The following is an 18,008-nucleotide window of genomic DNA, read 5'->3' as shown; positions in this document are numbered from 1 at the left end:
ATATGGTAACAAGGTAAACTTTACGTCTGTCAGTATGCTATTTATCCTACAGTATATTATTTTGTATATTCATCTGTAGTTTGAAGAAAATCTAGATTACTATACATAAATATTTTCTTTCTTTTTTTTCTTTTCCCATTAACTTTCAGGACCCGGACAGAAAAAAATACAACTCATTTACAAGAATTTATTCTACTAGGCCTGGTGACAACCCCATTATTACAGAAGGTTCTTTTTGTGATGTTTTCTGTCATTTATTGCTTGACAATCACTGGCAACCTCATGATAATTGTCATCATTCACCAAGAGTCTTCTCTGAATAAGCCCATGTACTTTTTCTTGGCTAACTTATCCTTTATGGAGGTTTTCTACACTTCAACTATTACACCGAATAGTCTGATGAACCTTTTTCAGGAGAGCAAATCCATTTCTTTTATGGGCTGCTTTATACAAATTTTTTTCTCTGTTGGTCTTGGAAGTTCTGAATGTGTCCTCCTCGCTGTTATGGCTTATGATAGATACATTGCTATATGTCAACCTTTGTTATATTTTACATATATGAATCCTTCTTTATGTGTACGACTATTGTGTCTATCTTGGAGTTTGGGATTTTTAAATTCCCTTGTACACACTGTATATACAGCTAGTTTACCATACTGCAAGGACCACTTAATCCGACACTTCTTTTGTGACATACCAGCCCTGTTGAAACTTTCTTGTAGAGATACGTTTCCGAATGAGTTGTTATCTACTTTTGTTGGGGGAAGTGTCATTGTAGGCAGCTTCACGTTAACCCTTCTCTCCTATATTTACATTTTGAGGGTTGTGCTAAGAATTCCCAGTAAAAAAGGAAGGCAGAAGACATTTTCCACATGTGGATCCCATCTAGTGGTGGTAACTATATTTTTCGGGACTATTATTTTAACATACTTACTTCCAGGTTCTGACTCTTATAGTGAACAGAAAAGGGTGTTATCTGTAATGTACGGTGTTATTACTCCTTTGATCAACCCAATAATTTATAGCTTCCGAAATGCGGACTTTCAGAATGCTATTAATAAAATATCACAAAGAAGGTTTAGATGAATATTATGTTATAGACAATCCAAAACAAAGAAAGTCCATGTGACGCACTCCATCCCATTAAAATCTTATACCTTTATTGAATACACACAAGTATAAAAATCCACATAATGAGAGAGAACAGAGCAGGAAGATGGAACTGCACTCACTGATTTAAAAACTCTTTATCTTTATTCGTGCATCGTGGTAAAATTCGGACAAGGTGCAGACTGTGCGGCGACAGACACCACGGAGGTGAGGTGACAGGCTGTTTCACTCTCGTTAATATCATAAATATGCTCCGCTATCCTGGTCTTAGATCTTCTAGCTGTACATCCCACATACAGTTTGTTGCAACGGGAGCAGGCAATACCATATACGACGTGATCGCTATTGCAATTCATGAAACAAGAAATGTCGAAGATTCTTCTACTGTCTGAAGTGATTACCTTGGAGGCTTTTTTAGCATACTTACAGACATTACAACGGGCCCCCCACACTGAAAAAAATCCCTTTTGGGATAACCACGTCTTATTTGTAATAGATTTCTGACTCGGGACCCTGGAAGAAATGACATTACCGATTGTCTTGCCCCTTCTAGCTACTACACCACAGCCTTCTTCTAGCAATTTACTCAGTTTATCATGTAAAATGGGAAGATGTTTGTTAAAGATTTGTTTAATTTCCTATATTATTACCTCTGTTAGTCTCCGCTCTATTTGTGTTAGGAGAAAAGAGCAGCAAATTACGATCTCTTGATTGTGTGAGGGTTTTAGCCCTTTGTAACATCCAGGGGGCATAATGTCTCTCTACCAGTCTAGTGTCTATCTCCTCTACCTCTTTTTTTGTAGTCTTCAGGCTCTCTTAGAAGTCCTAAGATTTTCTCCCTTGGGAATTGCTGAAATGGTGTGTTTGGGGTGACAACTTTGTGCATCCAGGATGTTATTACATGTGATTGGCTTCCTGTAAAGGGAGGTGATAATAGTGTTATTTAATGCATCACCTTTAAGGGTTAAATCCAAAAATCTATGGTATCAACCAAATCCGTACTAGTGAACCTAATATTGCAATTATTACTGTTAATGTATTCAACAAAAGACCCTAGGGGCGGTACATCGTGACCCCAGATGAACAAGAGGTCATCAATGTACCGCCCATACCAAATAATACAAGACTTGAATGGATTAACGTCAGAAAACAAAAATCTCTCTTCCCACCATGCCATGTATAGGTTGGCAAGGGTGGGCGAGAAACAAGAGCCCTTCGGGGCTCCAACCACCTGAAAAAAAAATTAATTCCCAAACAAAAAATAATTATTCTTTAGCAGAAAATAAACAGCCAAAAGAATAAACGTATTGATTTCATTAGAATATAAGCCTGTCTTACTTCTAAAGCAACTAGGGCCAAATCATGTGGGATACAGGAATACAGTCCCACCACATCACAAGAAAACCATTTGTAGGATTCTCTCCATTCCAAACCATGCATGGATTTGAGTACCTCTTTGCTGTCCTTAAGATGGCCTACACAGTTCTTGACTAAAGGCTGTAGTAGGCTGTCAATCCAAATACTTAATTTCTCAGACAGTGAAACCATGCTGGAGATGACTGGTCCTAATGGTGGTGGAAAAACAGATTTGTGGACTTTCGGCAGTCCGTGAAACACCGGGGTTATGGGATTCTCAACTTAAGACCAGGATAGCGGAGCATATTTATGATATTAACAGGAAAGGGGAAAACGTGTCAGGAGCAGCTAAGCATTTTATCATGACACATGATGGTGATTTGCGGTATTTCTTTTTCTTTGCCATAGAAAAAGTATACAGAAATTACAGAGGAGGCAGTTCGTCCCAAAAATTGTTTAATCGTGAAGCATACTGGATATTAAATCTGGATACCCGGTTTTCAAAAGGATTGAACTACAGGACTGACCTATTGTATATTTATTAAATATCATTATGGTTTTTATTGTTGGCCCATGTTCACATTGTATCCAGAAGGAGCATGGCGGCTACTCCCACTCTCTTGGAGCGGTGTCATGATATCAGGTGCTTAAAGCCTTGTCTAATTCTGACGCATGCGCATAGTATTCACCTGGATGTCGACGGAGGTGGGGGTAAGTGCTAGCTCCTATTGTTCATTTCTTTTCTCTCTATATATATGAGTGTTTTTAATTCAGTAAGTGTTATGCTGTGACAAAGATGGTTGCGTCGAAACGCGTTGCCTTATACACATTTATGTGGATTTTTATACTTGTGTGCATTCAATAAAAGTTTAAGATTTTAATGGGACGGAGTGCCTCACATGGACTTTCTTTGTTTTGGATTGCTGATGCTGACCTAGCAAGATACCAGTGGAACATGACAAGAACAGGTTTGCATGTGAATTATCTCATAGCATATATATTTTTTTGATGCGGTGAATACAGATTTTTTGATTATGTTATAGACCCTGGTTTGAAATTACAGAGAGGAGCTCTGTAAGAGTTTCCTCCACTCTTGTAAGCCCAGCATGTCCATATTTTACATGGATAGCTGCTCATTCAATTGGCTAGCATGCAATGGTACCTTTTCTTTTCAATTGTCTTTGTAGGAGAAATAGAGGTTAGATAAAGCTACACATGTTTATAACAACTAATAAGTAGTAAACAAGGCAGTCAACTAATCCTCATGTCGGCATAACTTTTAAAAAAGAGACAGACTCTTTAGATACAGAACTACAGTAGAAACATGCTAAAGGTATAGTTCTATCAACACAAATCACTCAAATCAGAACCATACAAAACAAAAGCCAATCATCAAGTAATACTTCGTAGTGTAATCTTATTTTGAACTATGTATGTTCCATACTTTAAAAATGCCACTAATAAAACATCTTTGAAAAAAAAATCTTATTTTGAATAGCAGTAGAGATGGTAGAAAGACAAATAGATTGCACATATATTAAAACAATCAGAATTCCTTTCATTTTATGCCCCTTTAAGTATACTTATCTGATATTATTTAAATTATATAACCTTATAATGATATTGTGGTTACCATGACATGAGAGCTGTATGGTGACTTTGCTAAATTTGTTATCTGTAGCCCTCCTTGCGATTATAGCGATATTCCAATCTCAAATAACATAGTTAAAGGAAAAGTCTGGTGATTTTTTTAAATTTGTCAGCCGGCAGGGGCAGGGGGGTAGATAATAAACAATTACCACTTACCTCTCCCAATGCCTCTGCAGCACTGGTATGTTGCTTCCGGTTAATGGACTGGCCACACCGCTGTAGTTACTGATTGGCTGATGAGGCAATACATCAACTGGGTCAGGAATTTTCCACGTGACGACATCAGAACTTGGGGGGAAAATGCCTTCTGGCAGGGGTCCTACTGCCTGTGACGTAGTGCTTTGGGGTGCACAGGGAGAGGTAATTAGTGATTATTTATTATGTTCTTCCCTGTCCCTTCCAGATGACAATTTTTTAAAATTGTCGGTCTTCTCACAACTTAGACTCTCAATTTCTGGCTCTTTTTCTCCTATTGTTGACAGCTTGTTGTCTAGTTTACTGACCACTACTCTGCTCTTAAAACTGTGTGGCTGGTGTATATTTAGCTGTTTTCAGATAAAGGCCCAGATTTACACATATTTGGTTGTTTGCCCTTGGTCCTTTGTTATTTGCTATTGTGGCACACATACTGTAGCTGAGAATCGTGAATTTGAATGTGGACTTTTTTTCTTTTTTTAACACCTCCGTTTGTTTTTTTTTTTGTGCCAAAAATGTGTTGTATTGTAAATCAACTCTTACATAATTGTACTCGTCTTGCCCCCTTTAACCTCTTAAGGACATAGGACGTACCGGTACGTCCTATGTCCTCATTAGCACTTCAAAGCGGGGCCGCGCGGCGGCCCCGCTTTGAAGTGCCGCGATCCCGGGTGCCGCGTGTAGCCCGGGACCGCCGCTATTAGCGGGCACGGTCCGATCGCCGTGCCCGCTAATTAGCTAATCGGAGGCAGCTGTCAAAGTTGACAGCTGCCTCCGATTACCGGAGGCAACGTTTCCCTGGTGTCTAGTGGGGGAGATCGCTCCTCCGGGACCTTGTCCCGGAGGAGCGATCTCCGTTACTGATGCCGGCCGGGGACGCGTCCAAGATGGCGCCGTCCTCGGCTCGGCACTCGTTTGTTTCCGGCTGCAGCAGCCGAAAGCAAACGAGTGCCGATCTCATGGATCTCTGCAGCATATCTATGCTGCAGAGATCTCTATGAGAGATCAAAGTGTATATACTAGAAGTCCCCCAGGGGGGCTTCTAGTATATGTGTAAAAAAAAAAAAAACGTGTTGTTAATAGTAAAAATCCCCCTCCCCTAATAAAAGTCTGAATCACCCCCCTTTCCCCAGGTTTTAAATAAAAGTAAACAAATAAATAAATAAATAAACATGTTTGGTATCGCCGCGTGCATAATCGCCCGAACTATTAATTAATCACATTCCTGATCTCGTACGGTAAACGGCGTCAGCGCAAAAAAATCCCAAAGTGCAAAATTGCGCATTTTTGGTCGCATCAAATCCAGAAAAAATGTAATAAAAAGCGATCAAAAAGTCGTATATGCGCAATCAAGGTACCGATAGAAAGATCACATCATGGCGCAAAAAATGACACCTCGCACAGCCCCATAGACCAAAGGATAAAAGCGCTATAAGCCTGGGAATGGAGCGATTTTAAGGAATGTATATTGGTTAACAACGGTTTGAATTTTTTACAGGCCATCAGATACAATATAAGTTATACATGTTACATATCGTTTTAATCGTAACGACTTGAGGAACATGCATAACAAGTCAGTTTTACCCCAGGGCGAATGGCGTAAAAACACATTTCCCCCAAATAAAAGAAATGCGTTTTTTTTTTCAATTTCACCACACTTTGAATTTTTTTCTGGTTTCGCAGTGTACTTTATGCAAAAATTCAGCCTGTAATTGCAAAGTACAATTAGTGACGCAAGAAATAAGGGGTCATGTGGGTTTCTAGGTGGAAAAATGCAAGTGCTATGACCTTTTAAACACAAGGAGGAAAAACCGAAAACGTAAAAACGAAAATGGGCCATGTCCTTAAAGGGTTAAGAAAAAAACATTACATTACATTAGAGATTAAGTGTCACAAAAGAGGTGCACACTCTATAAATACTGGGGGGGGGGGGGGGGGGGCAAAAAACACACAAGTAAGGGGATTGATCCATAAGGGTACATTCACTCTGAGAAAAAGAGAGAGAAATTCTGAGTGGAATCCCCGCCATGGACTCTGCTTGGAATTCCACCTGCCTCACTGTCTCAATGTTATGTATACGGCATCTCCGCTCTATGCGGCTCTCCGCATAACATTAAGACTATGTGTTTGATCTCTTATTTTGTACTGCGTTGCCGTTTGGTTCTGACTTAGCTTGTTTACTCCCCTTTATTGTATTTGTATGTCTGTCTTGTTCTGTGTTTCACTTATTCAGTATATCTGTATCTGTATCCATATAATAGAAAAGCATAAATATAGTAGGCCCCTCTGTGCCCCATATAGTAGTTATGTCCATCTGTCTCCATATACAAGCTAGACCAAACTGTGTTCCCATGTAATAGGCATATCTGTCTCCTAATATAGTAATTAGGCCCTTCTGTCTCCATATAGTAGTAAAGACCCTCTGTGTCCCCATATAGTATTTAGGCCCTCTCTTTGCAACCATGTTGTAGTTAGGCCCTCTGTATATCCATATAGTAGTTAGGCCCCACTTTGCCTCCATGTAGTACACTTCCCCCTGTGCCCCCATATAGTAGTTGGGCCCCTTTATGTCCTACAACTAATAATTAGGCCTCTTTGTGATCACATATAATATTCAGCCCTTCTGTGTCTTCATATATTATAGGGGTTTTCTGTATCCCATATATATCCCATATAAAGACTTGCAACCAGTTGTGGGGGTAACGTCCGGGCATCCATTTAAATCTAAAGCTAAGAATCAGTGATGCCTGTGATTGTCATTCTGTGGCTTAGTAGCATTCCTACTGTTTATCACACCTCTGGTTTTCTCTGATCTTTGCTTGCACTTCTGATTCTTTTGTCTTATGATTTTCTACCCCACTGCCCTCTTGCTTCGAACCGCGTAGTTTCCCCGATTGTTGTTTGTCTTGTGTGTGTTTTTTATCTTGTGTGTCTTTTCTGTGCACTTATCCAGTGTAAGGTTTGTCGCCCAGTTGTTGCTTGCGACCTAGCACAAGACAGGAAAGTAAGTAGGTACAGAGGCTGTGGGTGACTTAAATGCTCACTTCTTCCCCCTTTAGTCCCCAATTTAACCTAATCAGGAATATTGTAACTATGCATTTTTATATGCTTATGACTGATGCAAAGCTTGGGGAAATACTTAAAGGAAATGTCCAGTCAGGCAGAGCGAGATTACAGAAACTTCCCAATGGGACATTAAAAAAAAACATTTACTTACCTCCCTAGCTCCCATACTCTGCTGCTCCGGTCTCTGGGTTCTGAGACAAGATGTGGCAGGCCAGTTCATCTGTTTTGCGAATTTGTGAATATTGGGACTATTGCAGACCAACAAATTTTGTCCTAAGACAGCAGTAAACGTTGCTAAATTAGCGGCAACAAATGACGCTTTCTCCCAGAAGAGTAGTGGACATTGGTGGATCAGGGGTGTCAAATCAAATGTTCTCCATTGGCATCATTGGATGCCAGTGGATCAACATAAAATGAGTCTTTCTCCCATAATAGCAGTAGACATTGTAAAACGGCAGCCCCATTAGGGGCAATGTCTTAGTTTTCGAAGGCTGTAGAACAGACACCTGTTTTTTTCATCCAAGCTTCAAGTAGAGAAGATTTTCCCACTGTACTGTATTTTCTTTAAAAAAAAAAAAATAAAATGGCGGAAAATATGTGTTGAAAACCCTTGCTGAATCTAAGCCTCTGGCTTTTTCCAAGACATGCATACATATAAACTTAGGCTTTATGCTTCAACAAAATGCAAGACACGACCCATGCATTCATCTCTTGGGGGTGTTTAAAGGGGAACTCCACATAAGGAGAACTGTTTTTTTTTAAATAAAAAGTACATTAAAAGTTATATAGATGTGTGTATATAATGTATTACCATATCTGTACGGTTCTGCCACACTGGTAGCTGATTGACATCCAGGAAGTGAAGAAAAATGGCCTCTGTGCCAATCCATATTGTCTCCTGCTCCTTCTGCTATCCCCCCTTAGGAGACAAAGATTACATGCCTCTGTCTCACATTGTGTGTGTTTGCTGAGTGCAGGCTGATGATGCAGACAGGGGGCAGGGCGTGATGTCAAAGGAGGCTTGGCTGGATCCCCCAATCCCCTGAGTGATCCCCCGCCTCTAGTCCAAATCTGAGCAGGCAAGGAGTGACAGAAGCAGTTGCTACAAGTTCACTGACTATGCAAAAGTCTGCTGTGAAATTAGGGCTGTGTTCACACATGTTTTGCGGCGTCTTCACAAAAATGATGCAGTAACACAATTAAATTATGCTAAATGTCACAGAGGATCAGAGCCGGCACTGCCAATCCCACCTGGACAAAAAACGAGGCATAAACAGTATATCCCATGTAAGATAATATTGGCTAAACAACATTCCTCCCAACTTTTAGAACGGCCACAGTGGGACACTTGCTGTTCAGTGTAGAAAAATTTTACAGACATTTCTATACTTTTTAATTCAAGGATGCATTCACACATACAGAATCTACAGGATCTGTAACACCTACAGATGTGTGTATGGGGCCATATAAATCAATGTGTCTGCATGTGTGAAATGATGTGTGACAGCAGCCATAATGTCACATGATTCATCTGAATATATAACAATGTTTATCATCCAACTTGCAGCACATGATGGAATAATATGCAAGTTTGGGTCTATTATACAGTAAAAAAATAGACATTTCTAGAGCAACATACAAAGTTTATTAATGCAAATCTCATTTCTAGGTCAAAAAGAGGGACATGTAAGGGGCAAAGAGGGACAGAGGGACATAGGCCAAAAGTAGGGACTGTCCCTTCAAAAGAGGGACACTTGGGAGGTATGTAAACTCCTTATTGTGGGGCTCAACTTCAAAGATAAAAGATGCTTGATCATAATACGTGCATGGAGATGAAAAGATTTTTTTTTTTTCATTAAATTTAAAAAGTTCTTAACTTTATTCCAATATCGGCATTACAGGTAGAGAATACAGTGTTCTGTGTGGGTGGGAACACAATGAAATGATAAAGTACTGTAAATAATTCAGTAACACAATGAGATAATAAAGTACTGCAATTAATTCAGTAACACAATGAAACTGCAATGTGTGAACACAGCCTAGATGTTCAGCTACAGATTTGGACGGGGAATGAGCAGGGTGGTGGATTGTGATGAACAGCCGAGGGAAAGCATTGCACTCTGGAACCTGTAGTACCGTGTATAACTGCTCAACCAGGAAGTACAGCCACACAATACAGAACAAAGACCCCCAAAACCAGGGGCGGATTAAGAATACCATGGGCCCTGGGCGGTTCAGAAATTGTGGGCCCCTTGCTAACCACGCTCCCTCTAGCCCTGCCCCCACCTCACTAAGCTCCACCATACAGAAGGCTGCTGCTGTCTATGTGACACTACAGCTGATAATGACAAGGACTTACAGGAGGCGTCTTCTCTACATGAGTGACGTTTTGCTAAATCAAAGTTGTTCGTTTTTCCTTTTCCTCTCCATCTGGCTCAGCCCATCATGAAGACTTCCCCGGCCGTGACTCACAGGATCTGCCAGACAAACATTTTAGACTCCTCACTCCAGCATCATCCTCATCTCCATACAAAGTCCACGTATGCTTCACACAGTAACCATGCTTCCTCTGTGCAACATCCCCTCCATATATAGCCCCTTCAGTAGCATTCCATCATTATATATACCCCCTCAGTAGCATCCCATCATTATATATAGCCCCCTCAGAAGCATCCCCTCCATATATATACAGTATATGTATACCCCCCTCAGTAGCATCCCATATATATAATATATATATATATTTCCCCCTCAGTAGCATCCCCTCCATGTATAGCCCCCTTAGTAGCATCCCCTCCATGTATAGCCCCCTCAGTAGCATTCCCTCCATATATAGCCCCCTCAGTGGCATCCCCTCCATATATATATATAGCCCCCTCATTAGTATCCCCCCATATATATACAGATGTAGCCACTTTCAACTTGATCCCTGATGCGTTAAACTCTTCTTTTAACGCGTCAGGGTATTGTCTTAAAAGTGATCTAACTGTAATTCAACAGTTGTTCAGTACGTGGCAGTATAACAGCTAAAATGAATTACAGTAGAAGTTCAGCCTGACAGATCGCTAATGCGGCTAAAATACAGCTCCCTGTAACAGTTTATATTTAATTAAAACAGCAAAATTTCGTTCTTACCCTGCTATTTTTTCGTTTACAATAGCAAAACTGAAATGAAAATATGTTGTTTTAAGTAAATATATTGTTAAAAAAATTCCCACTATAATATATAAATTTCTAATTTAGGGGTGTGAGAACTTGGTTCTCAGTCACTCTACAGTAAGTGAGATATTGTGGGTTCACACAAGTTACTCCTAAAACCACAAATCAATCACAATAAATGTTTAAGTGGTGAGAATAAAATAGGAAGTTATTTATTAGAATCAAATAATTGGAAAAAAAAAAGATTAAATAATTTATTTCTAATTTGCAATTGAATGTTCTAATAAATAACTTCTTATTTAATAACATTTATTCTGATTGATTTGTGGTTTTTGGTGTAATTTTCTTTAATGGCTACATCCCCTGCCTCTGCAGAACACATATACATATGAAGCAGGAAAGCCTGCGATTATCGGCATTCCCACATTCCCACTTCATATTTATATGTGTTTAGCATAAAACTGTTACCCTTGCTGGGTGATGGAGATGTGGGGGAGTTAAGCAGCACAGTAGGATGGGTGCCGCTTGGGAAGGGCGCAGGGGGCTACAGGCTAGCAGGAGTAGAGGGGAACAGAGGGAGCAGCTGATAGGGGAGCTGTGCTGGAGGCTGGGAGCAGTGGGAGCGATGAAGAGTAGGTGAGTGGATCAGCACAGCAGCCAGCGAATGATAATGCTAATGAGGACCGGTAGCCCCGGTAAAGTTTAATAATGAAAGTTACTCCTAACACCACAAATCAATCACAATAAGTGGTGAGAATAAAAGAGGAAGGGGGAAAACACAGGAGGCATCTATAAGGGGGGAAATATATGGGGGCCATCTATGAGGGGGACAACACGGGGGGACCATCTATAAGGGGGGGGGGCAACATAAAGGGGCAATCTATAAGGGGGACAACACTGGGGGGCATCTATAAGGGGGACAACTTAGTGGGGACAACACAGAGGACCATCTATAAGGGGTACCACATAAAGGGGCCATCTATAAGGGGGACAACACAGGGGGGCCATCCATAAGGTGGACAACAAAGGGGGGCCATCTATAAGGGGACAACACATGGGGGCCATCTATAAGGGGGACTACATGGGGGGCATATACACTAGGGCACGGACAGAGGGGGCATCTACTATAGTGGACTACACAGAGGGGCCATCTATAAGGGGAGCTTCAGAAAGGAGGGCCATATACTATAGGGGATGCACAGAGGGGGGCATCTACACAGAGGGGGGATCTCTAGGAGATGCCCATGGGGCCATCTATATGGAAGGCTATGGAACAAGGGGCCATCTATAAGGTGGCTACACAGAGGGGGCATATACTTTAAGGGGATCATATAGAGTAAGCCTACCCACTAAATGAGGGCGTAACAGGGCCAATACAGATGTGCAGTTTGTAAAGTGATAAGGATGGTGCCAGAGTGAGAAGCCTAATATGTTTGTCTGACAGATTCTGTGGATTTGTGGCTCGGATTTCTCATGATGGCCCAGGGCAGATGAAGAAGAAAATGGAACTCTGATCAGAGAAGATGTCCCCTGTGAGTCACTTGATATAACTGCACTGTAATTTATATGGTGTACAGAACCTTTGTAGAGCTTGGTCTACCTCTGTATGACTGGATGAGGAGATACAGGTTTTTATCAGTAATGTCGGTCTTGGCCACGTGTCTCCTGTCACGTTCTGCGAAGGAATGTTCTGCCTCTGTCTGCGATGGAGGTCCCCGAAGCGCTCCCAGCAGCCGAACCTCTCATCAGAGAAGCTGGGAGACGCTCAGCTACCGGGACAGCTTTGGGGAAATGGCGCCTGGCAGTCAAGCATTTCATCCGAGAAGCTCCCCCACCTGGCATATGGTCGCCCCATGACCCTCGACTTCTATAAAGATTTTTCGGGGTTAAAAAGTCTTCTTATACGCCAGAAAATACGATTCTTGCGTATGATAAAATGACTAACATTTGGCAAATATGGTTGAAATGCTGTGGAGACGTTTTAAATATTGTTGCAACTTTTTTTTTGTTTATTAACAAGATAGCAGCTTGATTATTCAATTTGATATGAACATAAATCCTTGACCGATGGTTTGTGGGCCTCTTTGCACCTGTTTTCAGATGCTAACTTGGAGAGCTGAGACTGGCAAAGATAAGCAGTGCTGGATTTTTATGGGCCCCCCCTCTTGTGTATTCTTAGAATTAATAGGTTTATACACAGAGTAGAGCTTCAAAACATCATTATTATAATAAATTCCCTAATGTGACCAGTATTCCTATGGGATCACACAGGGTAATAAACATATATGTAATCTCTGCAGCAGTTAGGTTTGTTGAAACCTGAACACATGGACTGTAAAATATACAGTACATGTAATAATGAATTACAGCATGGTGACAAGGTAAACTTTATATATATGCCTTTGCTATCTAACCTATACCATTCTGTATATTCATCTGAATTTAATAAAAAAAAAATATAGATTACTAGACATAAATATTTTCTATTTTTCTTTCTTTTCTCATTAACCTTTAGGTTCTGGCCAGAAAAAAATGCAACTCATTTAGAAGAGTTTATTCTACTAGGCCTGGAGCCAACCACAATACCACAGAAGGTTCTTTTTGTAATGTTTTCTGTCATTTATTGCTTGACAATCACTGGCAACCTCATGATAATTGTCATCATTCACCAAGAGTCTTCTCTGCACAAGCCCATGTGTTTTTTCCTGGCTAATTTGTCCTTTATAGAGATATTCTACACTTCAACTATTACACCGAATAGTCTGAGGAACCTTCTTCAGGAGAGCAAATCCATTTCTTTTGTGGGCTGCTTTACTCAGATGTTTTTCTTTATTGGTCTTGGAAGTTCTGAATGTGTCCTCCTCGCTGTTATGGCTTACGATAGATACATTGCTATATGTCAACCTTTGTTATATTTTACATATATGAATCCTTCTTTATGTGTACGACTATTGTGTCTATCTTGGGTTATAGGATTTTTAAATTCCCTTGTACACACTGTATATACAGCTAGTTTACCATACTGCAAGGACCACTTAATCCGACACTTCTTTTGTGACATACCTTCACTAATGAAACTTTCTTGTAGAGATACGTTTCCGAATGAGTTGGTATCTACTTTCGTTGGGGGAAGTGTCATTGTAGGCAGCTTCATGTTAACCCTTCTCTCCTATATTTACATTTTGAGGGTTGTCCTAAGAATTTCCAGTAAAAGAGGAAGGCAGAAGACATTTTCCACATGTGGATCCCATCTAATGGTGGTAACTATATTTTTCGGGACTGTTATTTTAACATACTTACTTCCGGGTTCTGATTCTTATAGTGAACAAAAAAGGGTGTTATCTGTAATGTATGGTGTTGTTACTCCTTTAATCAACCCAATGATTTATAGCTTTAGAAATTCAGACTTTCAGAATGCTATTAATAAAATTATATCACAGAGAAGGTTTGGATAAATATTTAGTCATAGAGGGGGAGACCCTGGTACGCCATAAGAGAGCGCAGATTTGTAGGAGTTTCCTCCACTTTTATATACCCATGCTAGTCCATATTTTCCTATATCATTTTATATTCATTACAATTGTCGCTGTAGGGCAAATGCATGCCTACAGTCATGGCCAAAAGTTTTGAGAATGACACAAATATTATATTTTCACATGATCTGCTGCCCTCTGGTTTTTATGTGTGTTTGTCAGATGTTTTTATCACATACAGAAATATAATTGCAACCATATGAGTACCAAAAGCTTATCTTGACAGTTAGAATGAGTTAATGCAGCAAGTCAATATTTGCAGTGTTGACCCTTCTTCTTCAGGACCTCTGCAATTCTCCATGCTCTTAATCAACTTCTGGACCAAATCCTGACTGATAGCAGTCCATTCTTGCACAATCAATGCTTGCATTTTGTCAAAATTTGCTGTTTTTTGTTTGTCCACCCGTCTCTTGATTGACCACAAGTTCTCAATTGGATTAAGATCTGGGGAGTTTCCAGGCCATGGATCCAAAATCTCTATGTTTTGTTCCCTGAGCCACTTAGTTATTCCCTTTGCTTTATGGCAAGGTGCTCCATAAAGCTCTAAAAGGCATTGTTGATCGCCAAACTGCTCTTGGACTGTTGGGAGAAGTTGCTCTTGGATGACATTCTGGTACCATTCTTTATTCATGGCTGTGTTTTTAGGCAAGGCTGTGAGAGAGCTGATTCCCTTGGCTGAGAAGCAACCCCACACATGAATGGTTTCAGGATGCTTTACAGTTGGCATGAGCAAAGACTGGTGGTAGCGCTCACCTTGTCTTCTCTGAATAAGCTGTTTTCCAGATGTCCCAAACAATCGGAAAGGGGATTCATCAGAGAAAATGACTTTACCCCAGTCCTCAGCAGTCCACTCCCTGTACCTTTTGCAGAATATCAGTCTGTTCCTGATGTTTTTTTCTGGAGATAACTGGCTTCTTTGCTGCCCTCCTTGAGACCAGGCCTTGCTCCAAGAGTCTCCGCCTCACAGTGCGTGCAGATGCACTCACACCTGCCTGCTGCCATTCCTGAGCAAGCTCTGCACTGCTGGTAGCCCAATCCCGCAGCTGAAGCACTTTTAAGAGACGGTCCTGGCGCTTGCTGGTCTTTCTTTAGTGCCCTGGAGCCTTTTTGGCAACAATGGAACCTCTCTCCTTGAAGTTCTTGATGATGCGATAGATTGTTGACTGAGGTGCAATGTTTCTGGCTGCGATACTCTTCCCTGTTAGGCCATTTTTGTGCAGTGCAATGATGACTGCACATGTTTCTTTAGAGGTAACCATGGTTAACAGAAGAGAAACAATGATGCCCACCACCAGCCTCCTTTTAAAGTGTTCAGTGGTGTCATTTTTACTTAATCATGACAGATTGATCTCCAGCCTCATCAACACTGTCGGCTCTGAAATTTCTGACAAAAGATGCAGCAGCAACATTCAGAAGCCGACAATAAGGATGTTAAACTGTAAACTGTTCCCTATCCCTCTCTCCCAACCCCCTACACGTTGTAACCTACTACCCACCACTTCAGAAACTCCCTTTTCATGTCAGTGTTGTAACTCTTAATTAATTGATTGATTGATTCATTCATTCATTCATTCATACTTTTACTAACTATATTCTAGGTATCAATCAGTCTCAGTCATCAGTAGCAGTGAGTGTATTGAGTGTATGTTTTTTTCCTAGACCGTACAGTACAAATAGAGTGGAGGTTAAGTACACTGCCTCCCATGCTGAAAGTCCTGGGATCGATTCTCTGAAGAAGCAAGTTTTTCATTATCATGTATTTGTAGCCAAGCTGTCAATTATCATTAACATAAAGGATTTAGGGTGCGTTTACACAGACAGATTTATCTTACAGATCTTTGAAGCCCAAACCAGGAACAGGATAAACAGGGATCAGGTCATAAAGGAAAGACTGGGATCTATCCTCTTTTCAAATCCATTCCTGGCTTTGGCTTCCAAAATCTGTCAGATAAATCTGTCTGTGTAAACGCAGCATTATAATGGTCAATTAGAACTCTCAGCAATTGATACTTAGAATGCAGTTAGTAAAAGAATGAATGAATGAATCAATTAAGTGTTACAGCACTGACCTGAATGGATTGCAAGGAGAGAGAAGAGCATAGGAGGGAAGAGGATTGCATAAGAGGGAAAAAGAGCAAGTATGAAATGTTTGCATATTTTTTTCTTCAGTATCTGAATGTAATAGCAAGGCTTAGTGAATACTTTTGGATAAAAATAAAGGGTTTTTATTGTGAATAGATGTATCTGTATTCATGTGATCATTTTAGAAGAAGCAAATTGCAATAATCACCTGAATATGAGTACAGCTGAGTACAGCTGTACACACACACAAAACAAACAAAAAAAAAACTATTTTTCTCCAAAAGTATCCACTGACCTTTGTCATTACATTATTTTAGGCACTGAACAAAAATATCCAGCTAATGTATATATATATCAAAATGTACTGTATATACTGTAGATCAGGGGTGGGGAACCTCCGGCCCGCGGGCCGCATCCGGCCCCTGAGACCTCCCGATGCGGCCCGCGGCCCGCAGCTCCCCTGTGATGCTCGCCGCTCTGCTGGGGAAGAAGCCGGCATACACCGCATCCTCCGGTGTCTGTGACAGCTGGCGGACACCGGAGGATGCTGTCTGTGCCGGCTTCTTCCCCAGCAGAGCGGCGCGTGTCTTTAGTCTCTTGCGGGCCGCGCGCGATGACGTCATTTCATCGCGCGCCGCCTGCAGGAGAAAGACCGGCACAGAGGACCTGGGAGAGAAGAGGACCTGGACTGCGTGGGAGCGGAGGTAAGGTGAGTGGGATGTTTATTTTTTTATTTGGGGGGTTAACTAGGATCCCAGGGACATGACTGATGGGGGGGGACAACTAGGCTACCAGGGACATGACTGATGGGGGGGGGGACAACTAGGCTACCAGGGACATGACTGATGGGGGGGACAACTAGGCTACCAGGGACATGACTGATGGGGGGGGGGACAACTAGGCTACCAGGGACATGACTGATGGGGGGGGACAACTAGGCTACCAGGGACATGACTGATGGGGGGGACAACTAGGCTACCAGGGACATGCCTGATGGGGGGGGGGATAACTAGGCTACCAGAGACATGACTGATGGGGGGGGGGGGAATAACTAGGCTACCAGGGACATGCCTGATGGGGGGGGGGAATAACTAGGCTACCAGAGACATGACTGATGGGGGGGGGAATAACTAGGCTACCAGGGACATAACTGATGGGGGGGGGGGACAACTAGGCTACCAGGGACATGCCTGATGGGGGTTAACTAGGCTACCAGGGACATGCCTGATGGGGGGGGGAATAACTAGGCTACCAGGGACATGCCTGATGGGGGGGGACAACTAGGCCACCAGGGACATGACTGATGGGGGGGACAACTAGGCTACCAGGGACATGACTGATGGGGGGACAACTAGGCTACCAGAGACATGACTGATGGGGGGGGGGACAACTAGGCTACCAGGGACATGACTGATGGGGGGGACAACTCGGCTACCAGGGACATGCCTGATGGGGGTTAACTAGGCTACCAGGGACATGCCTGATGGGGGGGGGGGGAATAACTAGGCTACCAGGGACATGCCTGATGGGGGGGGGGGACAACTAGGCCACCAGGGACATGACTGATGGGGGGGACAACTAGGCTACCAGGGACATGACTGATGGGGGGGACAACTAGGCTACCAGAGACATGACTTATGGGGGGAGGGGCAACTAGGCTACCAGGGACATGACTGATGGGGGGGGACAACTAGGCTACCAGGGACATGACTGATGGGGGGATAACTAGGCCACCAGGGACATGACTGATGGGGGGGGGGGACAACTAGGCTACCAGGGACATGACTGATGGGGGGAATAACTAGGCTACCAGGGACATGACTGATGGGGGGGGAATAACTAGGCTACCAGGGACAT

The 18,008-nt window shown here is 42.1% G+C and overlaps 1 protein-coding gene across 1 annotated transcript in view; it reads left to right on the top strand.

The window, feature by feature from the left end:
* Positions 1–13,991, top strand: part of LOC138786455 (olfactory receptor 5F1-like) — a 38,195-nt gene extending 24,204 nt beyond the window's left edge. The window contains exon 4 of the mRNA XM_069963443.1: positions 13,052–13,991. Within this exon, the coding sequence (XP_069819544.1) occupies positions 13,052–13,991 (940 nt within the window). The remainder of the gene's footprint in view (positions 1–13,051) is intronic.
* The last annotated feature ends 4,017 nt before the right edge of the window (positions 13,992–18,008 follow it).

The sequence above is a fragment of the Dendropsophus ebraccatus genome, chromosome 3, assembly GCF_027789765.1.
Source record: "Dendropsophus ebraccatus isolate aDenEbr1 chromosome 3, aDenEbr1.pat, whole genome shotgun sequence".
NCBI lineage: Eukaryota > Metazoa > Chordata > Amphibia > Anura > Hylidae > Dendropsophus > Dendropsophus ebraccatus.
Note: the sequence above shows the minus strand (reverse complement) of the source record. Positions and strands in the feature narration are given on the sequence as shown.